Source organism: Acanthopagrus latus, chromosome 21 (genome assembly GCF_904848185.1).
Source record: "Acanthopagrus latus isolate v.2019 chromosome 21, fAcaLat1.1, whole genome shotgun sequence".
Lineage (NCBI taxonomy): Eukaryota > Metazoa > Chordata > Actinopteri > Spariformes > Sparidae > Acanthopagrus > Acanthopagrus latus.
The window spans coordinates 21,889,170-21,914,485 of NC_051059.1; the positions used below are offsets into that span (position 1 = coordinate 21,889,170).

General features: G+C 42.9%; 4 protein-coding genes and 1 long non-coding RNA gene across 7 annotated transcripts in view; 1 reads left to right on the plus strand and 4 right to left on the minus strand.

Moving 5' to 3' along the window:
* Positions 1 to 410, minus strand: part of LOC119010987 (myomegalin-like) — a 45,714-nt gene extending 45,304 nt beyond the window's left edge. The window contains exon 1 of the mRNA XM_037083699.1: positions 76 to 410. Coding sequence (XP_036939594.1) covers positions 76 to 125 — 50 coding nt within the window. The 5' untranslated portion in view covers positions 126 to 410. The remainder of the gene's footprint in view (positions 1 to 75) is intronic.
* Positions 411 to 3,538: 3,128 nt separating this feature from the next.
* On the minus strand, positions 3,539 to 4,066 carry LOC119011201. Its single transcript, XM_037084143.1, has 2 exons — positions 3,862 to 4,066; positions 3,539 to 3,774 (listed from the first exon to the last, which is right to left on the minus strand). Exons 1-2 carry the CDS (start codon positions 4,064 to 4,066, stop codon positions 3,539 to 3,541), a joined length of 441 nt encoding a protein of 146 aa, XP_036940038.1.
* A 775-nt stretch (positions 4,067 to 4,841) lies between these two features.
* LOC119011224 lies at positions 4,842 to 11,657 on the minus strand. Of its 2 annotated transcripts, none has more exons than XR_005072141.1 (3): positions 11,092 to 11,657; positions 7,825 to 7,919; positions 4,842 to 5,615 (listed from the first exon to the last, which is right to left on the minus strand). It is a non-coding gene; the product is annotated as an uncharacterized LOC119011224 (long non-coding RNA). The 2 variants fall into 2 exon arrangements; XR_005072140.1 differs by lacking the exon at positions 11,092 to 11,657 and adding an exon at positions 9,027 to 9,831.
* On the plus strand, positions 10,175 to 15,205 carry zgc:85843 (uncharacterized protein LOC405880 homolog). 2 transcript variants are annotated; one of them, XM_037084168.1, is made up of 11 exons: positions 10,175 to 10,447; positions 10,585 to 10,722; positions 11,677 to 11,780; positions 11,864 to 11,961; positions 12,044 to 12,147; positions 12,225 to 12,307; positions 12,403 to 12,527; positions 13,449 to 13,550; positions 13,663 to 13,755; positions 13,842 to 13,961; positions 14,059 to 15,205. In XM_037084168.1, exons 2-11 carry the CDS (start codon positions 10,631 to 10,633, stop codon positions 14,266 to 14,268), a joined length of 1,131 nt encoding a protein of 376 aa, XP_036940063.1. In that variant the 5' UTR covers positions 10,175 to 10,447; positions 10,585 to 10,630; the 3' UTR covers positions 14,269 to 15,205. The 2 variants fall into 2 exon arrangements, with proteins under 2 accessions (XP_036940063.1, XP_036940064.1); XM_037084169.1 differs by having other exon boundaries at positions 10,176 to 10,447; positions 10,636 to 10,722.
* Positions 15,206 to 17,115: 1,910 nt separating this feature from the next.
* The window catches only part of LOC119011222 (neurocan core protein-like), a 47,942-nt gene continuing 39,741 nt past the window's right edge, over positions 17,116 to 25,316 (minus strand). Inside the window, exons 15-20 of the mRNA XM_037084167.1 lie at positions 23,125 to 23,176; positions 22,792 to 22,898; positions 22,454 to 22,536; positions 21,123 to 21,267; positions 19,891 to 20,073; positions 17,116 to 18,505 (exon numbers count right to left, since the gene is read on the minus strand). Coding sequence (XP_036940062.1) covers positions 18,387 to 18,505; positions 19,891 to 20,073; positions 21,123 to 21,267; positions 22,454 to 22,536; positions 22,792 to 22,898; positions 23,125 to 23,176 — 689 coding nt within the window. The 3' untranslated portion in view covers positions 17,116 to 18,386. The remainder of the gene's footprint in view (positions 18,506 to 19,890; positions 20,074 to 21,122; positions 21,268 to 22,453; positions 22,537 to 22,791; positions 22,899 to 23,124; positions 23,177 to 25,316) is intronic.

Here is a 25,316-nt window from a genome sequence, read left to right on the forward strand (position 1 = left end):
ACATCCCCCCTCCACACACCACCACTACCACCACCTCCACCTCCACCTCCAGCACCGCCGCCGCCGCCGCCTCACCTCTCAGTCTCTCCCCAGATTTCCTCTGGCGGCGATGAGCTCCAATCCATATAGACTCTCCCTTCAGTCAGCGGGCATCCATGCCGGTTCTTCAGCCTCTGCCTTCAAATCATCCGCCCGGCACTCATATTTTTGTCCGCTCCTCAGAGATAAACACACCGGGAGCATGTTCGTGTACGCGGTCGACGCGGCGCGCACACCGCTCAGGTCCTGGTGGAGGGGGGCGTGTGAGGATGCGCGCCCCGACAAATGGAAGAAGAGTCCCCCATCACACAGAGCAGAGGCCCCCTGCTGCTCCACCTCCACCACCTCCACCAGCACGGCAGCTCAGAGGAACAATGTGCTGCTTAGAAAGTGAAAACGCTTTCTAAACGACGCATCCCTTCAAAATAATGATATTAACAGTTTGATAATTTGACTGAAAACAGCCGATTCTTCCAAAATAAAAGCCCTCAACTGTGTTTCTAAAATACAGTGTAGCCGATATCCAATATCCTGATTAATATAGCTCTTTATTTACATGCATAACCATCCATTACCATATAAATTAGGGACACATCCCCTCAGATATGTTAACCCCCCAGTAACTAAAGCCTAACTGATACATATAAAGGTATAAATACATTGCTATTCTTCCACAGGGAACCACCTGCCACTGTCAGAAATACATTAGCAACTGACAAAAAAAATAAAGACATGTTATCATACTTATAAATATATGTAACAAATGTCTGTTATTATTACCACCAGATGATAAACGATATCATAAGACGTATTTTGATCTTTTGCAGATGTAGCAAAGTAGAAATATCACACTGTAAAGACACTCCTGATACAAGTGCTACATGTGTTGATTGATTAATTGATTGATTGATTGATTGATTGATTGATTGATTGATTGATTGATTGATATATCTTTATTTGGAACATGTAAGAGCCAAAGAAAACAAATAGTACAACGCTTGAAATGTGATAAAGATATTAGTCAAGATCCAAGAACAACAAGAAATTCTCAAAAACAAACAAAGTTTACATGTTTGACAAGAAGTATACACTCATTAGATCCTTCCTCTTCTCCACTTACTCATTAATTAAGTCATTATCTGTATGCAAAATATTAATATTATTATTTACACACATTATTTTCATATACTGGATTTTATTGTGGCATTAATGTGTAAGAAGCATTTTAATGGCAGATGGAGGTGAAGTTATGTGTAGTTTAGTGTTGTTCAATCTGTAGCAATGCCTAATATTTCATAAAGTAATGTAAAATATAACCTATAAATCAACTTGTAACTATAGCTGTCAATTATTTCCATGCGATATGTCTACTTTCATACATTAATTCTATTAGAAATGTGTGTAAACCGGCAGAAAATGGCAAAACGTAATAGTAAAGTAAAGTAAACAAAGAGTAGAGGAGCATTAATTGTTGATAATTGGATAACAAAGACATCTAAATCAGAGAACTGCCCCTTTATCCTCACTGCAAACATTCAGTCTTTGTATGGTTGAATATCATTTTAATCCCATTTCACAGTCGTGTTGCCTCTAGTTTATCATTTCAACTAAACGACAGCACTAACTTTGCTTTCTAAAGACAAACACACCAACCGATGATTCACCTGAAGTTCCACTCACAGGCTGCTGATTGTCTAATCTATCTGAGGATAGTGACTCTGGAGGTCCTGCTCCAAAAGAGTGGGGGGAGATTAGGGGGACGAAGTTAATCAGATTATGTCACTGTTTGCTTTAGCAGTTAGTAACAGTGAGAGAATGTGGAGAGGGAAGAGGGAGGCTTCGGTAATCTTGTTAGAAGCAAAAGAAGGGATGTGAAGTCTGGAGGATGAAAGATTTATAAAAGAGCCAGAAATATCAGAGCTAAGATGTTTCAGTTTCACACTTGCTTCTTTCCTGGAGGCTGCCACATCAGCCGGAAGAGGATCCTGCCTCTCTCAGGTGGATCATGTTCAGGATGGCGCCCTCTCCTGGGCCCAGAGGTGCCCTTCAGTCAGTCCCTCACTCTGCAACGCTCACTAAACTCCACCTTATGTATCACCTGCTCCTTGACCTTTATTAGTGCAGGCTGTTACAGAAGACTCCTGCTTGTGCTACAACTAAAGATGGAAGACATGATATAGGCATAAATGAGGAGCAGTGTCATGTTTATGTTGGTGTACTGACCCTTTAAGGTGAAGGTTTGGTCTTTTCACGACTTGAGTACGTAAATATTGCCCCCCTGTGGGCTGGTCAAGGTGGTTTCCCCTTTTTGTGTGTGTGTTTTCTATTTACTTGGGTTATTTCTAGTTGCTTTATTGTTTATTTGATCAACTTTAGACATAGTTTTTATTGCAGCTAGACTCGATTGTGTTGGGTAGGGGTATTTCTGTGAGGTGTAACATAAATACAGACACTGGTGGAACCCCCTGATGCCCCCATGTTTGAAAAATGCATTCTCGGATGCCCATCTGATAGATAAAACATGATAAAGTGCCCTCCAGGGTGCTCATTCATAGCGCTCTGGTGTCCTTTTTCCCACTCCTGTCCCCTAAACATCCCGAGTTTGCTACTGAATTCAGAGAAAAATGAAATAAAAAGTCTTGGCACACACAGTGTTTCTTTGAATCACAGCTGTAGTTTACTGTGTGTGTCCTTAGTGACTCCAAAACAAAAACACTGGTTGCAGATCATAATTCCCCGTGTGTTTTTTTGTCAAAGAGGTGTAGTAGTTAAATATATATGAGTCACATTAGATTAATTTTTTTTTTTAATTTGGGTTTTGGAGCCATTTTTGTCTTCAGTGCATCGCTGCTTCCTGGCTACTGATGATCCACCTTAGTGTCCTTAACTGATTAATTCTCTGTTGATTTTGTGCATCCAAAATATATTCATCCCCTTAAAAAATGATTTAAAATATGATCTTTGAATCAATCTGAGCTCTTCTAGTGTCTCCTGTGTTGATAACTCAGATTATGTGGACTACCTGACTGAAACAGAGCTTTTCCAGAATGGGAGTAAATATCAAACAAATGAACTGAGGACATTTTTCCACATTGTTTTTATTAAAATGAGCTTCGACATCTACTCTTGATACACTTGGCTTTTATAAATGTTCTACACAGATGACATAAATACTTGTCAGTCATTTACAGAAAAAAGCAACACTATCTTAAGCTTTTTAACTAATCTGTATCAGAGATGACTTAAGGCATATCATAGTTTTTTTTTTCACTATTTCTTGTTTCCAACAAACTTGTACTGGCACATTTCTGTGTCAGGCGGTTCCACTTTATTCTTGTGGCACCGCTGCAGTAACCTCAGCAGACACTAGATGTCCTCATAAGACCACCGTCTACTTACAGCAAGAGCTTCCCTCTGTTGACTTCAGCCCCTCACAGCAAAGCCTCATTACAACCATTCACTTCACCTTCAGTACGCACCACCACACCACATCCAGACATCAGCTCCTCTTCCCGAACACCACACGGGGTCCCGACCTGCTGGCCTCAGGCTCTGTTGAGATGATCCAGATGGCGGGGGCTTTCATGAAGTCCCTGTCGAGCACCTTGTTCTCCTCGGCCCGGGCCAACGCCTCCAGCTCCGGGGACGTTTCTGGGCACCAGTCTACCATGAACTTATCCTTGGCCTCGCAGTAGTTCACCACCACCTCCTCAGGCTGCTCCCCAAACAGCCAATCTGGAAAAAAAAAAAAAACAGAAGTGTCAGGGCAGAGTGTAAAAACAAGCACTTTTAGCATCTTCTGGCTACAGTGAGGTCACCAACCTGCAAAGTCATGGCAGAGGTCTTTTATGAGGTGGCCGATGATGGCATAAAGAACACCGAACAAGATAAACATGGCCATGATCAGGTAGAGGACGTAGGTGGGCAGGTGGATGGCATCCCGAGAGGGAGGTTTGTAGCTCTCAAAGAACACCATGCCGTCTTCTTCCCTGTAGCGAACGTTTAAGCCCTCCGTCGACGCTTCCATTGCTGTCTGCGGAGTCTTTGAAAGTGCTGTCACCCTGGGGATCCACTTAATACCTCAGTGTCACCGCTGTCTCGGATGATGCAGGCTACATCCTACACATCTTTCCCCGCAAGCCCACAAAAAACTGTAGACTTTGGAAAGTGTTTCTGCAGCATTTCTAACATAAAATAACCCAAAAAGTTCAGCAACCAGACGGTGAGCAAAATAAACTTTCCTAGGAAAGCAGGCAAGGATCCTCCGATTCACTTCACTCTTCACAGCCCTGGATAAACACTACTCTGACCGAGGAACGCTTCAGCTGAGATCACAACTACCTCGACAAAAGTCTTCATTTTGTCTCCCTGTACCGACTCCCTGCGTGGCTGCTCGTGGAGCTACGCAGACGGAAACTAGATTAGCTGCAGCAGCTTGAGGTGCTCAAGGTCAGAGGAACGATGCTGCCGGCACAGTTTCCTAATGAGGTGAGGTGATGCATATAGGAAGATCATGCACCCAAATCTATCCATCTATCTATCTATCTATCTATCTATCTATCTATCTATCTATCTATCTATCTATCTATCTATCTATCTATCTATCTATCTATCTATCTATCTATCTATCTTCTCATCCCTTAATTTTTATGGGTGAGAGTTTAATATGGCTAATGTACAGTAATCTAACGGTAATCTAATCCTCGGCCTTCACAAATAAGGTCAGCGCCCCTGACTCAACCAGGTATTAGAGGAACATAAGATGGATTAAGGCACACGGACAAGACATAACAACACTCGTGTATCATTCAGTTGTTTACTGGAGAGAAGCTTAAGTCCAACAACCAGAACAAGAAAAACGGATCATTCAGCAACACGTGTGACAAAACAGCAGTTCACGTACAATCTTACAGAACTCTCTCGACGTTTTTTTTCTTCTTCTCTTCTTTGGTGTGTTTGACATTTTTGTTGTTGGGGTGCTTAAATGTCAGACGCTAGGATGAAATTTCTATCTTCACAGCTCACGTCAACGTCTAACCGAGGTACAGAGTTTACATTGCTTAGCGTGAGAAAATCATCCGGGGGCACAAAAACAATGGTAAACAGCGCAAGGTATTTCCAATGACTGACAATACGGACCTGTTTCACACACATTTTTAATAAGTAATCAAAGGAAGCATTTGTCACCAGCAAAACGAATACAAACTATATGTGATTTTTTTTCAAAATATAAAACAGAAATGCTTTGAATCTCTACGGCAAACAGAACAACACCGATCACTGACATTACAGAACTCAAAGGGAAGTGACGTAAGGGGTCATGGGGCAGGCGAAGGTCACGCTATGAGCAGACATCCGTTTGTCCCTGAGGACGGACGAAGCGATGGAGCTTCTCAGAGGAGGCGGAGAGGACGGACGGCGAGAACCCGGCAGCAGCCCGTCCTTTTCGTTCTCCATCTTCAGCCGGTCTTTCTCCGTCGTCAGCTCACTGGTAACGCTCAGTCGTCGCTCCTCTTCTACTTCTGCTCTCCCCTCCTCTAAATCATCCTCCTTCTGTTTGGGGCCAAGAATCCAGTCTGTGAGGAGAAGAAACAGAGCAAAGTGAGAATTAAATGGAAAAAAAAGACTTTCTCTGACTTCTGTGTGTTTTAAAGGGGCATTCCACTGATTTAACAGATGATGCTCAGTTTACAGGTTATTGGGGTGGACTGAAAACTTTCTTCTGTGGCTTTGGAGGGAACTCTTTAAAGTTTAAAAAAGTAAATATGATACTAGCCGAGGTTCCATTTAATTGAATTTGAAGCAAATATGACCAGAACTTTTGAAAAGTTGCCCCAAAATAGAGATCTTCTATTTCTATTAACTGGCTTTGAGCTAATAAATTAGGCTACCTAACGAATGTTTGGAAAACTAAGCAAAAGTGCCCTCTATGATGCCCCTATGGTAGCTAAAACATAAACATATCAATGTCCTTTCCCCTGTCCCCATGCACACTGCTGGTGCCCTTTTTATTTTGTAATCCCCCGAAACTCAAAAATCTTGAGTGCGCCGCTGGGAAGAAGGAAGCACCCCATTAAAAACTGAGCGGAAGCTTAGTTTGAACTGTTTCCATCAATCTCGTCTTATGGGATACTTCAAAATGCGAATAAAAATACTGGATAGAAACACGTCTATCCAGTTTCATTATGTGAAGTGTAGGACGCGGCATGTTTGGGATTAAAGGTTCTGGATATCTCGGTCTTCCAATTTCTGTAAGTGTGACAGAAAAACACCAGAATGCCCCTTTAAGGTGCTACCTTGGCAACAATCATCAACTTTTCTGCGTTCACCTTAATGGTACAACAAGCAAACAGCTGGGTCGGTCATCACGCAACATGGTCATCCAAAAGGGAGAAAAGGGGGAGACGAAACACTGACGAAAAAAAAGGACTCAAACGTCGACACCGAAGTGGAAAGAGTGATGGGGAGGAGAGGTCACCATCCACCGGGGTTGGGGTTACCTGCCAGGTCATGCATCAGATCTTTAATCAGGTGTCCAACTATGGCATAAGTGGCCACTATGACCAACACCACCCCGATTAGGATGTAGACTACGTTCGGCGGCAGAGTTATAGCGTCTCTCGCTGGAGGAATGTAGTCCACAAAATATGCCTCCTCCTGTTTCCCTTTGGACAGCTGGAGGAGCTGTCGCTGCTCAAACACCATCTGTGTGAGGTTCAGGAGGCCTCCTGAGGCGTTCAGGGACGCAACTGGCTGTTGGTTCATGGTGGATACTGTCTTTTATAGTTTAAAGAAAGTGTCTTTATTGTCTCGTTGCTGATCCAAGCTCCTTCGGGGCACTGTGACATTTTTTAGAGAAACGAGGGCGAGACGAGGAGGAGAGAGTGACAGCGCATTAGAAGGTTTCCAACATTTTTTTTTCTAATGTTTTTTGGGGAAGAATGTCACGATGGATGACAGGTGGAAATGTCAAGACGGTTCACAAATGAGTGGCAGCTCTCTGTCACAGAGTGGTGCTTTGTCAGTGTAGATCACCAGACGGGAGAAATGCGATGGCATAAGTGTGCCAGTTCTCCTAATCTTTCGTCTAGACTTAAATCCCAGCATTCCTCCTCCTTCTAGTCTTTGGGAGAGAGGGGGTCCTCGGTCAAGATATCCAGGGGAGTGTGTGTGTGTGTGTGTGTGTGTGTGTGAGTGCGAGACGGTGGAGAGGTGAATATAGGACAGACAGACTTAATAGGATTGAGTCTGTTACAGAGCAATATCAGCTTTCCATCTGCAGGGATTAGAGATATGAGCGAAGAGAGGTGGACAGTAATACGCCAAAGAGGCTTATGGTCCTCCATGACTACGTTGCATATATATATATATGATACATATATTACAGCAAAGCCACTTTCTCCTGGGTTTAAACTGGCATTGATTTATGGATTTTCCGTGCTTTAAATTCATCTTTAAGCACAGCAGGTCGACTTCTTATGTTCTATAAATATCCCGTCACATAATTCACTGATATGACACTTTATTTTCACGGCTCATTCGCTTCATAATGGAGCAGATGGCGATATTTCATAACGCAATGTGAGATTTGTGACCAATGAATATTCCCTTAGGGAAAGAAAGACTGTACATCATCAAATTTGACATATGAAAGACTGCTGTGAAACTTATAAAGAACAACACATCAGCTCCATTTTCTGGCTCTAATGATGAGAAAAAGGAACAACAACATGTCGATGGAATGAGGAAGCGTGAGGTTTTAAGGGGATAATAACAACTCCTTACCTTGTGATCAAGACTCGAAGCAGCTCCTCGAGTCTTTTCTGTGACTTGTGAATGAAAGGATTTCCAAATTGTTGTGTCATTACACACAGACGGCTCTGGAGACAAACACAAACACAAGCGTTAATGCAAGCAGAAGAATTACTGCTTAAACTTAAAGGAACAAAACAAAGCAACAAAAAAAAAAAGCCCCACCGTCAGTGACTTCTCTCTACATGTGGGCAGCTAATCAGTGATCCAAAAATTCAAAATTAAACTCTATCCTTCCAAATCTTCCAGGTGGAGCATCAGGCCTTCTCGGCAGGTTTGGACTCCTCTGGAGCCGGCTTTGAAACTTTCAAAAACTGAGAAACGAGAAACTGCCATTCTATGATGGTGACGGCGACGTTCACCAAAAGAATGAACCAAGAGACCGGGTGCATCCCGAGGTACATGGTATGATGAGGCATGTTGTGCAGAAAGACGAAAAGAGATCTAAAAGTATATTAAAGGAGGAATGAAAACCCGAGTCTGCAGCAGCTGGAAAAGAGATGAGCGTGAGGTCTCTCTCAGGACGAGGCTGTCACGAGAGTAAGGCTGTGTGTGTCAGCGTCAAGGTGTTCTGTTGGTAATCCTTGACAGGATTTGATCGACACCGCCACCAGGTACACCTTTTTATCTAAGTCAGCAGCTGGCAAAACAGAAGTCGGGCTTCATTTAGCTTCACCTGCACATTCAACAGCTTTCAGTAAAATGTAATCCAGTACAAAAAAACCCAGGACCTCTAAATGGATATTGATGCCAACAGATAAATAAATAAATAAACATTATAAACTTTACGAAGATAGAAATGGCAGCGTGGTTGTATTGACTTGTAGAGCTTCTTATCTTTTCATTCATTTTTCAAGCAAAAAAGTCAAATGTTTAGCTTCTTAAATGTAAGAATTTGCAACTTGTCTCTGTCATACATGACAATAAATAACAAATTGTTGAGTTTTGGACTGTTTTCTGGACATAAGAAACTATTTGAAGAGGTCACTTTGGACTCTGGGGGATTTTGATGAGCTTTTTTCACAATTTTGGGACATTTTGCATTTACTAATGGACAAAACACTGAAAAACTAAATGAAAATTATCATTAGTTGCAGCTGTATTGCTCTGTATGATCCTGCTGGCTACATGTGTACCTAACAAAGTGGTCACCTGAGATAAATCCTGGACTTTACCTGTTGCAGTATGAATGACTCCTTTCTCATTCACTTGCAGGATCCACTCAGCTCAGTAAGATTTAGAGGTTAACAAAAAGGGGGGAGGTTTCCAAGTTTTCTCCAGGTGAAACAGAAAAGCAGCTCACTCATACAATCTCCACAGAAAAGCACTATAAGCGGGGCTGCTCTTGCGGACTAGTTCTAAGCAAAAATTAGTCCATATCGACTGTGCCTCCCCTCAGGCCGGCGTGACTATCTTCTTGGGTTTATCCTCCGGCTCCATCATCCACTTGTAGTAGGCATCACCCAGGATGAAGGTCCAGTAGACGACTGTCAGAGACGTGTTGACGGTCATAATGCCGATGATCAAAGGGTGCATCATGTTGGCAGGCTGTGTGAACTGCTCCAAAGGATGTGTGTCACCTCAAAAAAAAAAAATGTGTGTCTGCTGTGTGGGCGAAGAGTCGTCTGATTGGATTTGTCTGTTTATACCCTCTCCATGGACTCCTCACCCCTGACTACTCACTCTCTCTCTCTCTCTCTCTCCACTGGTCACTAAGTTCCTGAGGCAACGGCAGCATTAATCCTCTTCAGCCGCTTTGTAACAGGAGATAAAGTTGCTTTAGATGCAGGCCCTGCTTTAGAGGTGTTGTTCATCCATAAGAAGCTGTTATGTAATGCATATACGTGCAGCCTATACAATAAAAAGCAGGAGAGAGAGAGAGAGAGAGAAAAAAAAGGAGCGGTTCGAGGCAGCCTTTTGTTTGTTGAGAAACGGTTTCAAGAAACGTGACCGAAAAAAACAACATAATCTGTGTTCTGAACTTTGTGTACCGTCTCAGATGTAATCCAGAATCTAATCAAGACTGGAGACATCAGACGGAGGAGTTCTTAATCTTACACCGAACATGACAGATGGCTCCTTTAATCGAACCCCCGGGGGCCACAAGGAGCCGAGACAGCACGTCAACATGGAGTCTTGTATTTTTTTTTTTTTTTCTGTCCTTACAGATTCATGTCATGCGCCTTTAATCCACAAACTGAATGAAATGCATCCCTTGGAGTTGAAAAAGACACATATGACAGAGAACATGAGCGAACATGCCCTCCCTCCACCAGGGGGCAGTCTGTGCGAGCACACACACTGATCGGTGAATGAAGATGAGGTCGTTAATTTAAATAACACGCGTTCAACTTCACCGACACGCACACAGTGTCCCCCAAAATTGCGCGTTTCCACCGAGATAAATGCGCATTTTACGCATGACGCATGACTCGGCAGCCTTTTTATCTGAACTTGGCATCTCTACCTTTAAATGTTCACCCATTTTCTGAGTTGAACTCCCGAGTTGAACTTTGAGACCTGCAGATAGCAGACACATTGCAGCTGCAGCAGCAGCAGCAGCAGCTTATCGCTGTCACGGATCAAAAGGCAACAGGTGACACTCCTTCTTAATGATCTGCCGGCGGAGACACTGCGCGTCTAACATGCGTCGCTTCACAGCCGAGCGTGTTTAGCAGGGACACATTTCTAATCTGGACGTTTCGTTTGTTTTTGTTTTTCTCAAAAAAAAAGGAGGTCAAACAAACAAAACAGGGGTTTTTTTTGTGTGTGTTCAACCATGAGGCCGCCGGTGGAAGTGTCCGTGTTCCTCCTCTCTCTGCTGGCTCCTGGAGTCCTGTACACCATCAACAACATCCCTGCTCTCCAGGAGTAAGTTTGGCAACTTCACTCTCATCTTGGCCTGCAAGCAAGGAGGTATCTCTCCGGGTAAAGCCGATGACGTTAATAGGCTTACGAGGCGGCCCGCAGACCTGCAGGGAGAGGGAGGTTTATCCGAGGGTGTGTTTCATCCTGGGGTAACCTCGTTTCTACCGCTGGCTGTGGAGATTCTTAAAGCCTGCACGGAAAATAAGATTCACTTAAGCCCTGAGGGTAAAACTAAGTGAATTCATGGGAAGTGTAATCTCTTAAAAGTTAATTAATTAATTATTCTGAGTGTAAGGCTTTTAACAATTCAAGTGCTTCACTCAAACGCCTCCCTGTTGGCCCCGAGATCAGTGGAAAGTAATCTTCTCTTACCTGGAAGATAAAGGTCTTTCTGAGTTTGATGTCTAAAGAATTAGATTTCGTTCACTGTAGGATCAGAGAAGTTTGGGCCCATTTGAGTCCAAATAAAGAGTGATGAGGTAAATTCTGTTTATAAGAGATTGTAGGAACAGGTGGATTGAATTTAAGGAAATGGCTTCGAGGGTCATGCGCAGCCTGAAAACCTTAATTTCTCTCCCTTTTTGTTCTGATGAAAGTATGAATACAGGTAGATTAGTTCAAATTAGCTGCGACTGATGATTGTTTTCATTGTCAGGCAATCTGCTGATTATCATGTTGATGAATAAAAGGAGGAGAGGTGCCTGCACCTATTCATCAACATGATCATTTAATTATCTCTCATAATTTTCTAAAGCAGAAGGCGACATCTTCAAATAGATTCAGGCCCCCCAAATGTTCAATTTATTATGACATAAAGGACACAGAAAAGCAGCAAATCCTCCCAAATTAACAGCATGGAAAAGAAGTATGGAGCTGTCCGAATGGATTTCAGTGGCTGTAGTCGTGTTCGTATCGTGTCTGTTCTATCAGCTGATCACCGTCACTGTTCCTCCTCAGACCTCTTCCCATCCTGGGAGTTGGAATGGTCGTCCTGGGATCCATTCTTCTTCTTACCCTCCTCATTGTGCGAAACCAGAAGAAAGTGGACCCCTTATTCTACGGTACATCACACTCTTCAGCACCGATCCGTGAGCTGCAGACGGAGTCTTGTTTGTTTCACTGTGCCTCCTCTGTGTCTCTCCAGCATTCGCCGAGTTTTCCTTCACCTGCATGGTGGGACTGACGAACGCTTTGGAGCAGGATGGGTTCATCTCCGGCTTCATGGGCTTCTACGTGAAGAAGGTAAGAGGAGGACCAGCACTAAACCTTCCTCCTCTGGTTTAAACATTTAGATTCACCGTGTGCTGTTTCGATGTCTCTTCAGGGCGAGCCTCACATGAGCACGGCCTACGCTGTGATGATGTGTTACTGGGAGGGCGTCCTTCACTACCTCCTCTTCCTCATTATCATCCACCGCATGTTCAAAGGGTAAGCTCATCTCAACCCGTCTGCTCTGTGTTAACAGAGTCCTCATAATGAAACCTGTTGATTTTCTGTCCACGCAGGAAGTCGTACCGCAGCCTGGCGCTGCTGTGGGCCGGCTCCTCGATGGCCCATCAGATTGTCCTCATCCCAGGCGTGGTTGTTGGTGAGTGCCACTTACATGAAAGCACTGATCCATCACATCATTATCTGTGTTGTTTGTGGCTTTTTTTTCTATAAATGATGTTCTTGTTCCTGCAGGTAAACACGGATCAAACATCCGACCAGCCTTTTGGAGGAACATCCCCTTCTTTTTGGCTCCTTTCTGGGCAGCGTCTGTGCTCTTCAGCAGACCCAGAGAGATGCCCATCGTGACCGCAGACAAGGTTGGTTAAGACATTGTATATCTCGAGTACTCGTGTCTGTTTACTGTTTCCTAAGGACTAGAATCCATTTGGAGGAGCTACTAGTTCCACCACAGGGACCAGAGTTTTAATTAAGATCCAGGAACAATATCTTAACCTCCCGAAAAAGTCCCAGTTCGGGGAGCAGGACAGAACAATACTCGCAGCTTCTTATTCCAGCCACCATTTTCAAAGATCTGCAGTCAACTTATTTTCTTTTAAATTCTTTTAAATTGCGTTTGGACAGCTCAACATGGAATAACAGGGGGAAAAAAAATACAACACACCGAATCTTTAGGGGACTTTAGACCGTGGTGGAAATGCAGCAAACATCAATGCTGAAGGAACAAACTTCTCAGTTACTGGGACTAAAAGGTTTTGCAACTTTGGGTGGAAATGCAGTGTTAGAGGTCCCAAGAGGTGAAACTGTGCAGTATTGATCCTTACAGTGAGAAGGCAAAGATTAAAGGTACACGACGTAACCTTTTTAGCAACAACACTGTCAGACTACCAGATGGATAGATTCCAGCTCTGTCTCTTTGTCTGTAAACACAGTGCACCTTTTTAATGAAAAGTATGAAAAAAGAAACTGATATTGGCCTGTATTTGACAATATAACCAAAAATGGCAGCCATTTTTATTTCTGTACAAACATATGTCAGTAATCCCTCAAACTAAGATTTAGTTGAGCTACTAAACAACGAGCTTTATTATGAAAGATGACACAAACATTAAATACAACAGAATTTCTTCAACAGCAAAACTTTACTGGACATTGAAATACCACAAATAAAAACAAAATGAAGACATTGATGCTTAAATATGCCTCAAACTGCAGAACATACATTAATCATTGAAGTGATTATGTGTACAGTTTACATGTGGTGTTTGTGTGTTGACCAGATCTCAGTGGAGCAGAAGAAAAGTCTGCTGTTTCGACCCGTCGACCTCGTCCTGTCGCTCCTGCTGCTGGCAGCGGGGGCCTTCTCTGTGTTCAGAGGCCTCGTGAGTAAAACTACAAGAAATCTTTTGTATCTGTTCAGCATCTCCGCTCACCTGAGACACGAGGTCGCACGTTGCAGCACGGATGCTATAACTCACTCCCGCTCTGCTCCAGGTGGTGCTGGACTGTCCTCTAGACGTCTGTTTCACCTACATCTACCAGTACGAGCCCTACCTCAAAGACCCAGTGGGCTTTCCGAGGGTCATGGTGAGTCTGGAGAAAAATGCAGACCGGACTGAGCTACATATACTGTGTCTACTTGATGCCAAATGATAAGTGGTCTTGTCGTGCAGATGCTGGCGTATTTGTTCTATGCTGTTCCCCTGCTGACGGTCTTCATCTACGGTCTGAGAACACCTGGATGCAGCTGGATGTTGGACTGGACCATCTTCTTTGCAGCAGCCATGGCTCAGGTAACTTTGTAACCACGTCTATTGCTGTTATTAATATCCCTTGAAAAAATACAGCATAAAGTTGACCTGCTCCTGCTCTTCTCTTCTTTTCTCTCAGACCCAGTGGTGCCACATCGGAGCATCTCTGCACTCCCGCACTCCCTTCACGTACCGAGTCCCAGCAGACAAGTGGTGGCCCGTTATCGGCCTCAACGTGCTGCTCGTCGCCGCCCCGGCTCTGCTCGCCCTGCGCTGCTACAGCAACCCCGCTTATTTTATGAAACCTGTTCCCAAGGGACAGGCCAACAATGAGAAGAAGAAAAACTAGCCCACACACACACACACACTCACACACACTCACACACACGCATCACACACACCAGCCACGGACTGTCGAGGAACGCTTCACGCTGTGACAAGGCTAATGTTTTCTGGGGACTCCTGATGGCACACAAACTGCATTAAACACACAATTTTTCATCCCAGAGGAAATCTAAAAACTGCTGTCTGAGTCAACTGTTGAAAATCTGTCACCTCGTGAAGCAGCAGCACTCCCTGCATGGACTATTGGACCCTGATAAGAGGGCTGTTGATGGAGGCGAGGGCTGTGATCAGCCTGCACAGCTTTCCGGTGACTCATGCAGAAATCCAGTTGGTATTTTCACAAACTGTAACTATTAACTTGGATTGTACATGTTGGCAACATCCTGCTGGAGACTGACTTATACATCTTATGCAGAAATCCACAGCGAGTCAGTGAAAACCATCACAGCTGACACTGCTTAAAAACTCTTTATCTAAAATGGGTTCATGATGGCTTGAAATGACTGAGCAGCTTATAAAGGAGATGGCTGCGGATGATTCGAGGAAGGAGAAAGACCACCTGGTGCCTGACAAACAACACATCAACATGTTGTCACATGCATATTTTCAGGGTTTTTGTGAATTGATTATGCACTTGGTTTATGAAATATCAGGGGAAAAGAATCTTGGTGACATCTTGAAATAGTCAGTTTTGTCTGACCAGCTGTTCCAAATCCAAAAACATTCAGTATGAAATCATTTCAAAAGGGAAAAGCATCAAAACTTCACACTTGAGAAGCCGAAAAGAGATTTAGTGTATTTGCTCGATTATTAACTTGCAGTTGTAACTCTGTCCATCAACTAATTGATTTACTGACAAGCTACTTCACCTCTAGTTGTTTATCTGTGTGGTTTCATGTTCCATTTTATTTTGCTAAATAAACACAAAGATGAAAAAAGAAGCTGAACTGGGTTTTTTTTTATATATAAAACATGGTGTACAGATTAATTTGAGCAGATCACAGTGTCTGATAGTGTCTCAGCTGTTGTCTGAGTGTATAAACGGAGCGGTTTGGTGGTTTGACCTGACTGTCTCTTCTTCACGTGGCAGTATCGTCTCCAGCCGGTGATGTCATCGCGCCCTTCGTGCAGAGAAGCGTTGACCCAGTTAACTCTGCTGTCCAACTGATAAGAGGTGAACCCTGGATTTAGACGAGCCGCTCAGAAACAGCCAAACGAATGATCTTATGACACACCGGTCAGCTGTCCCAGACACTGGTGTGTTTTAGGGGCGGTGCTCTGAAATGTGACAACTTTTTGGATAAAAAAAAAAGGAGTTATGACCTCAGCATTTCTAACAAAATGTTCAGGAAAGGTAAAACAAACACACAACTCAAGTCACCTGTAAAGATAAGTGTTCATTCTTAAGACCAAACTTTGGTATCAGACTATAATCAAACTTTAATTTACTTCAAGAGAATTCTATTGATTGTTTTTATGACACTTGGGGCTCTGCCGCTTTATTAACTTTTCTGGCGAACACATTGTTGTTTGCCTCTTCTTCAAATATTCTGCTCAGGCACAACAGAGATGAGAAAATTGCCTCGTGAACCAAACGGGATAAAACTATTGCTCCCCGAGAAGCGTGAACAACAAAGTGAGCGGCAAAAGCTCTGCGAGGTCGAGCCGAAGTAAAGAGGTTTGGTGGAGTTTTATCTGCGGGGGTGCAGAGGTGACATGATAGAAACAATCTCTGAGGACAACAACACTTTCCTGTCGAAAGCTAATGGATTTGCGGATCTGTACACACTCCAGTAAAACATAAAAAGATCAACAACAGTCCAGACTCGCAGCTCTGTGTGAGGCTGTACTGAGACATGCTAACAAGCACTGGTAATATTAACATGCTGATGTGAGCAGGTGCACTGTTTACCTTCTTAGTTTAATATTTGCTAATTTCATGGCAGCTCATCAAACCAGTCACAGCAGCTAAATGAAACCTTGTTTTGGCACCAAAGTAAAAGTTGGGAAGGAAATTAAGATCAGTGTTTATAAAAGTCTCCGAGGGGCTGAATGTTAAAACTTGGTCAAGTGATAGATTTCCACTAATTAGTGCATAGAGACATAAATTCATGTAAAACATATCATGTTGGTGTTAAAAATATGTTTATATGTTGAAAAAAATGTCAAATCTAAAAGTTGAATCAAATTATTTAATTTGAATCTGTTTCAATTTTAAACTGTTTAAGCTAAATCAACATTTTTTAAAACACATTGGGGGTTTTCATTTTACACAGAAACTTATTTTTAACAAACATATAACATGTTTTACATTCATTTATGAGTTTTTGAGCAAAACGTTGAAAATATAAAAGTTAAGTCAAGGTAAAAGTGAAAGTCAGTGTATTTCAGTAAAAAGTCTTGAAGTATCTGATCTCAAATGTACTTATAATAATACATTTATACTTAAAGATCAACAGTACAGGTATCAGTAAATTATACATGTAGTACATGTTTGTATTTGCTGTGTACTCAACAGTCGACTGATTACTGAATCGAAATCTCGGCATTATGCTGTTTCAGTAATATTGTAATCTGATTTATGATCAGATTTTTATGAAATAATTCAATTAAAAAAAAAAAGTTAGTAACTAAAGTCATCAAATAAATGAAGTGATTTAAGTTGAGTAGTGGAGTGAAAGTAAGAAGTAGCAGAAAATGGAAATAAAGAACCTTAAAATGATTCAATAGTTGACTTAGTTACATCCCATCACAGATGAGGATTCACCAGTGAAGTGAAGGAACGCTGCTATCATCGCTAACGTGGCTAACAAAGGAGCACACTTAAAAAAAAAACAAACAATCAGACGTGTTGTTGTTGATTTTCTCACTTTATTAAGAATGGAATACAACAGCAGGACAAAAAGTCATAAGAACACCAAAAAAGTGGATGACTGATCAAATATCAAAGGGACCAAAGGACAAAAAATCATGACATTCTAAGCATCATGTAAATATAAGCCGTGCAAGGATCCAAAGTATTCAGCAATCCAGATACAATCAAAGTGGTTATCTTGAGAAAAAAGTATTGTTTAATCCCATCCACACTATCTATGTCAACAGGACATGTTCATTAGCTGAGAGTGGTTATGGGGATCGGAGGGGGGCGGGGATCTATTTGATTGGACGAGGTCCAGCTATTGATCGAGGATCAGCCAATAACAAACACCAACGATATTTACAATACAGAGATTAGAGGCAATCAGATGATTAATTTAGTCTCATTGTTGAGTTGGACTTCTATACTGTTATAGAAAAAAAAAAAGAAAGATGTTACATCGGCTCGCTTAAGTATAAGTTAGAAAAAGTAAAGCATATCCACTAGCGAATGATTCATAATAAATAGTAACGTAACACCAAAACATAGCAAATATTAGAAAAAAGCATGTCAGTAGAATAAAACAGACCAGCTATCAGGAGCTTCTAGGGAACAAAAAAAAAAGTAACACTACAAGTACAACATACAAAAAGCTTCGGGGTTACAGGGACTGAATGCTATCTTGCATCAATTACGTCTGTGCTTTGTAAACAGAATACTAGGGTGAGAGTCATTTTTCCATGTAGGATGAGCAAAACCTTTACAAAAAACAGAAGTGACTCAGCACTTTTTCTAAGTTTTCTCTCTGACATGCACACGCTCACACACACGCGCTCACACACTGCGATCAGTCTGACAGGCCGAGAGAGGGTTTCTCTTTTCTTTTTGTTTTTTTTTTTTAGTTCGTCGAAGATGAGGAGGAGGATTTTACCGCACTGAGGTGTTAGGAGGACGGGATGTTAACAACAGTTAGTGTTTACAGTTAGTGTTCGCATGGACCTCGGTTAAAGGAAGCGGGGTGAGAACGAAGAGAAGCGTCAAAAAACACCCGAACTCACTCGGGGGGGGACGGGAGATGTGTAGATATGTTAGGAGTAAGAAAACTTTATTTGTCAGGAGGAGTAAAGCTAAACGGAGCATGGCTAGAAGCAGAGGAGGGAGGGAGGGAGGGGAGGGGAGGAGGAGACGAGGGTGATGTGAACTACCGTCTGTCTTTATGGGCCATGGTTAGCACCTAGGCGTTGCAGATGTTTGTATTATTTGGTTCAGTAGAAGCTGTGTGCGTCCTCTCTGGCATGGTGTCCCTCGCCTCCGTGTCTCCTGTGGCCGCGGCGCTCGTGGTGCTGATTGTGGTGGTGGCGTCGGTACCGGTGAGATCTCCGGGCTGCAAAGACGAAGGGAAGCAAATTAGTTTTATGTTGTACACGTGCTGCAGTGGATATACACGCCACAGCTATCAACTGGTTGTGACTTTAAATGTAAATGGTGACACTGTTTTCCAACTAATCTCAACATCTGTCTGCTCCAGTGGATGCGCCACTTGTATGTTTTCACTAAAGATATGATGTGATTTACACTTGTATAGTTTCATTAAACACCAAGTTTAAAGCAACGTTGTGTAGAAATTGGAGCTTTGTGCGATTTGGCGCCCCCCTGTAGTTTCAGAGTTTGATACCACTGTCGTAAATACAAACCCAGGTCTGTAGGAATCTCTCAGACGTCATGTAGGTGCCGACTACAAACAAAACTCATTAAGTAATAACAATGTTATGTGTTTAAAACTTATATGTTAAAGTAAACATGTGTAACGCTGTGATCCGACCCTCTCACTGAAAATACATAGTGCAGAAAACAAATGATGGAGACAGAGACACTGTGCCATCAACTTGAAAGTGTTTTTCTGAGGTAAAAAAGTTCATAATATTGCTTTAAATAGTCCTGAAGTGGACAGATGTATTTTCAGTCACAGACAAAAGATGTGCCAGGACATTATTATAAAAAAAAATCTAGATAAAAGTTTTCCTTCATCTATTTTAGTTGAGAAATATTGTTTTTTTCTTTTTACCTGTCTGGTTTTCTGAGAATAAACAGATTTATTCCTGAATCACTTTTTATACCCCTCATGCTGTCCACTGTGGTGGATGTAGTCTCTCTATATACATAAAACTCCTTCAGAATAACATATAGGGAAATTAATGGCAAGATTCTTCATTTTGTTAAGAGTAATGACAACCACTGAAAAGAGAATATTACTCTCTGATTTAATCATGCATGAATGGGCTAGTTTGCACTTTTCATTCATTTTTATGCCTTCAGTAGTGAGTCTACGATAGAAAAGATGTCAGGAAATTAAAAGAGAGAGAGAAGTTGAGTCACATTCAACAAAAATCTCCTCTATGACTCAAAACATGAACGATGGCCCTGACCGCTTGTCCACTGTGGCACCGCCAGTTGGCACTTCTTACTCTGAATTAATTATTTTCAGTGATTAAAAGACATTTTCTCTGTTTTACTGCTGCACTGGATGTACTGCCAGCTGCTCTGGATACTGTATGAGCATCAGAGAGCAGGACTTTGGCCATATGTCACCAGTAAAAATCAAAGAATCATTTGCAACGATGAGCTGACAGAAGGTTTAGAAATATAGGAATAAACACAAAACGTAAGTATGAAGTAGGTAGTAATCAGTAAAAGGGTATCAAAGCAGTCAAAAACTGATGGCATCAATAAATAATACTGAGCGGGTCTGAAGTCTCACTGAGCACTCACACTTTGTGCAGATGATCTTCGGTCTCTCCCAGCTCCCGTCGGCCCGGCAGCGGGCGGTGGGGATGTGGCGCTGGAAGAAGCCTTCGGCGCACTGGTAGCGTACGACTGCGTGGATGTCATAGTGCGACCTCCGACGACCTATCAAATGGGCGTTCTCCACGGCAGGCGGGGTCCCACACAACACTGCAGGAAATAATATAATCAGAGTCACACACTTTATAGTCGTAGCTGCTGCCAACACCCAGTATAATCGTCTCATTTTTTTCAGTTTTTTATGCATCTAATTAGCCCAAATACTCATGTAAAGCAAAAATAGTGTCTTTTTAACCACATTACATCCCAGCTGACAGTCCTGCAGGTGTGTTTTGCCTCTAGATGGCAGCCTTGTGTCTGTGTCTGAGTGTGGAGCAGAGCTGTGGGGAGGCCAGGAGGACGTAATGGGTCTCTGCAGCAGACAGGGAGTACAGCCAAACCACTGAGGCATGAGACCGCAGCCAGACAAACAAACACTCTCAAACTACTTAATCCCCTTTTTCTCCATGTCCTCCTCCATCTTTCTCCTTTCTTTTTCTAACTCCTCCTGACCATCCTCTGTTTCTTCTCCTGCGTCTTTAGCCAGTATTCGCCTCACGCAAAGATCTTCATTACTGCATTCGCATTCGGGTCAGCCAAGTCCGTGTGGGTGAGTGTTAGGAAAATCTAGCAAAAACGGCTTTTTCTGATCATATTTGTGTGAACAGGGCAGTAATTGGCAATAAGTGCAACCCCAGTTCTGCTGGCTGGACAAGTGTGAGGGAGCCCTAAGGAGGGAGAGACGGCAATAAGAAGAAGATTGAGATTGATATTGCTCTGGAAAATCAATACGGGCTTGAGATTGAATCACAATCTTCACTTAACTTTGTGTGCATTGTCAATTTTTGGAGCCTTTGCTGCGGCGCCCTTTAATGGAGAAGAAGTGCGAGAGATGCCAAACAACTACTGTGTTCTGACCGACCACTGAGAGAGAGAAGTCTTTTCTACATGACGAGTGCCGATGATGAGCACTGATGACTAACAGGTGGCCAGCTGGGCAGCAATATCACACACACAGCCAGACTGTATGAAGAGACTCTCCTCGTGAATTGATTAAATCGTACGGGACCTGAATGTGTCAAACGAGGAAGGAACGGCAAGTTGTGTTTAGTTTGTTCGCACTTTTGGTCCACACATTCAGTCCAGCGGCCTCACAGTACCTGTGCCTTTCTTGCAGATGTAGGGCAGGTTGTAGTTGCAGGGCACGTCGTTCCACTTGCCATCCTCATGGGCAATGGTCACCACGCAGTCCTCGCCTCCTGCGAAGAAGTTGTCCGGCTGGCTCTCCCTCCAGTTCTCATACACCTGCAACGGCAGCAAAACAACGCGAATCAGCGTCGCGTTTGCTTTCATTTGTCAGAAACCGTCAGACGGGGAATCTCCAATCTTCTCTAAGAGGATGAAGACTGTGACTTTCAGATGAATTTGTGAGACTGAGGATGAGATTTTGTGGTCTGATTAAAAAATATGATAGAAAATGAACAGCTTTAAAGGTGATGGAAAGAAATGTTCCCAATCAGTTTCCCCACGATGAGCAACAGAGTCCTTTATGAATACAAAATGTTAAAGTTAGCTGTTAACTTAAACTCTTTCTTTAGTTTGAGCTTTCCTCACAGTTTCAGAGCTCTGGTTGAAAAAAAGGTGATGGCACAAACTTCTATTGTAGGAAAAGTAAAAGAAAAGAAAAAAGAAAATCTCCAGAGTTTGCAAAACCATTGATTTTCAACCTGTAGGTCGAAACTCCCGAGGTGGTCGCAAGTTAATTTCCAGGTGTCGCCAGATGGTTATGAAGAAAATAAATAAATCAAATGACTGGGGAATAGGTTTTATATTACAGTGTTGTACCAGGGATATAATTTCCTTAAAACAGATTTCATTGAGTGTGTCTGTGAGAGTGTTTGTGTGTCAGATGAGAACTCACACAAACACACACACATAAACTGTGTGGGTCGGGTGCAGGACGGTCAAGAACACCAACCTGTTTTTTGTTTTTTTTTGGCGGGTTGTGACTTGAAGAAGATTGAGAACCACTGAGTTAAATCTGAGATGTCGATGTAATGTAAAAGTTTTTGACGGATATAATATGTTTGCGTTGATATTAATCAAGTGAATTGTGATTTGAATCAAAAATCTGATGTCACTCTTCTGGTCTGCTTAAATTGGAAGCCCGATGTCTATCAAATGTGATCAGACACGTTCTGTTTTAGCTCCTGTCTCTTGAAGGCCCCGCCCTCATTAATTCCCAGTCTGCTCTGATTGGTCAGCACACACACGCCTGAGCCAGCACCTCTAACAACAACAGAGCAGTTAAATCAATTCTTAAGTGTCAAACTAGCTGCTGAACTATGGAAATATGTGACCTGCTGAGGTAGTGTGATGTCACGATGTCACGGAATTAAAGGCGGGGCTACTGACGAGGCGTTTGGGGAGCAGTGTTTTCTGTGGGAGAAATGAGCTTCTGTTGACCTGGACGTTTCAAGGAACCACTGACCAGATCGTTGCTGTCCGTCCACTGAAAGTCCTCCTCCACGGTGCGGTCATTCAGTCCGATCCAGGCGTTGTCATGACCAAGACCTGTGAAAAACAACAGAGCAACATGTTCACTTGACTCTCAATATTTAAATATTTTTGCAAGAACTTTGATAAACAGAAACTCCACATCATACATACAGTATCTCAAACCACTCTATCAGTCTACCAGTCTTCTTCCAACATCTTTACCGATACTACTTTATCATTTTTATTATTAGTGGCTTCCCCCCTCGGCATCGTCCCCATTGCGTTCATCAGAATGAAACCAAACTGAGAGAAACACACACACACACATACCGTTGATAAACTCCTGCTCTGTGACGGAGATGACACTACTGAGGTGGGCGCTGTGCTCTCTGCAGTCTTTTTCTGCATCCTCCCAGGTGTGTCTGTGGGTGAAGTACCTGTGGGAGAACGTTACGGGGGAAAAAAAAAAAAAAAAAAAAGACGTATTTCATATATTATGCTGCCAGACAGCGTTAAATGGAACAGAGCGCCGCAGTAAGTGTGTCACGAATAACTCCAGGGTATAAAGGAGTAATGCAGATAGATAAGGCACCTGTGGTTGCAGGTAAATAGAATGTGACTCCATTAATTTTAACAGCGCAGGCAGTTTTTCATCATCGCTACCTGTAACAGTGGCCGTGGAACTTCCTCCAACCGTGCTCGCAGCCTTCGATGTCTGTGAAGATGAAGAGGGGAAGAAATGAGGGGAGCTCACAATATTTTATGAGGGCTACGGTCGGTAAGACTGTGAGTTAAGTGAGAAAGGAAGCTCTGTCTCATTTGGCAGACAAAGACTAAAAATCTATGACTCTGGCATCTTGAGAGGCTAAAGACCTGAACTGTAATTATACAGGCTCGTTTTCAATTCACGGCACACGTGGCCCCCCCTGTGCACTATTAGTATTCATTAATAACACCAAGGGCTGTGGATTCATTTAGAACTGCAAAGGTTAGATATTCATTAATTCTCATTACTATGACTCCGACTGCACACACACACACACACACACACACACTAACAGGCGTAGGGACGGCTCTGGACCTGGAGGTGGCTGAAACCAGTGAGGTGATGAATCAGTGCCTGTGTGCTCGTTGGTTTCATTGTGCGGTATGAGGGGCGATGAGTGCCACCTACCACACAGACACACATCTGAAACTCCTGCCAATTAGACCCGATTACCTCTTTTCTCTTCTTGTGTTGCGCTGAGCCCTGAATCCGAGGGTGGACTGATGCATCTCTCCTGCTTGTTTTGTCTGTTTTCCTCTGATTGTTATTTACAGACTATGAAAAAGGTGGGAACAGCTAGCCTGGCTCTGTTCAAAGGAAGAATAATCAGCCAAACAGCACTTCTAAATCTCACTAATTAATGCTAATAAGGCAGCTAATAAGCCGATTTCCGAAATGTCAAATTATTCCTTTCAAAATCTTGAAACCCTTGCTCCTTTAATTCTAACTGTTTTATCTAGTGTCTATACTTTTCTATCTCCCTCCTGCTCGTTTTACTTTTTACCCACAAAAATGATCCGTACCTACTGTTTTTTAAAAATGTTACATTAACAGAAAAAGTTTGCCCGCCTTCTCAACCTGGATCCATTCTGTTCTAGTTTAAATCTTGGCACCAGTAACTCTTTCTGGTCCGTATCATCAACAAAAGTATCTCCTCCTCCACCTCCACTTGTTAGGACGCTGTCAGCCTGACCATGGAACAAAATGTCAAACAAACGTTCCCAGGATGGTGAAGACATGAACCACCTTATTCTGCTTCTGACTGACTGATTGTACCCTGATTTCTTTACCCAAACCTGAACCAGTCTCACTCCTAATGCCAACCCCAAACCCAGAGCCCTTGAGTGGAAAGAACCTCAGATAGTTCCATGAATACGTGATTATATAAAGACAGAACAGCAGTTATTGGTAATTAGTGGTCAATAAATGCCCTGAGTGCCCTTTTCCCCTGAAATACTATTATGCTAATAGCATTAGCAACTGAGACTCTCCATGATGCGCCATTGAAATGAAAACAGAGCTGACACGGCGCTCGTTACTCAGGGGCTCTGCCAAAACCAACCCAACCCAACCAGCGAAGGCAATGAGTGCTTATTAACCAATTAGAAGAAGAGTGGGGCGGGTCATGACTTGGCCACCCCCGAAGAAACAAACCCCACTTTGTTTCCTGTCATGGATTTCACGCTGTTTTGCTGATTGAAACGGCGTTAACGCGCTAAGAAGCATGGCAGCGCACCAAGAAAAAACGCACAGAAGAAGCCTGCAAGCCAGTAAAAACGTGAATACAAACAATGAAAGTGTTTAAACGGCGAAAATAACACATTCAACATGTCTGTCTGACCTGGAGGAACGAAAGCTTTTGCTTGTTTACTACTAAACTCCACAGGGCACCCTTAAAAGCACAAACACGGCAATAATCTCCAACCACACAGGCAGCATCACCATCGCACCCACACACACACAACCAGACGTATGGGTGTGTTCACGTGTGTGTGTGGGAAGCTGACTGGAAAAAAAAAACCCTGTGCAGATGCTGACTGATGTGTTGCAGGAGTTTGGGTGCTGTATCTGTCACCCAGCAGCACCCGTGACACGCGCAGATACATCGACTGATAGCTGAGGAGAGAGATGGGCCTCTGTGATACCGTGTCCCCCGACGTGCCGCTGTAACAGACGCTGCACACTGATCAGGATTATTTCCACCAGCACAGTTTGCAACAAACATTTTTATTTTTTTTTTTGCATCAGATGACTGGGAATCTTAACCAGCTCGTACACTGTGGCTGCGCACAGCAACAACAACAACGAC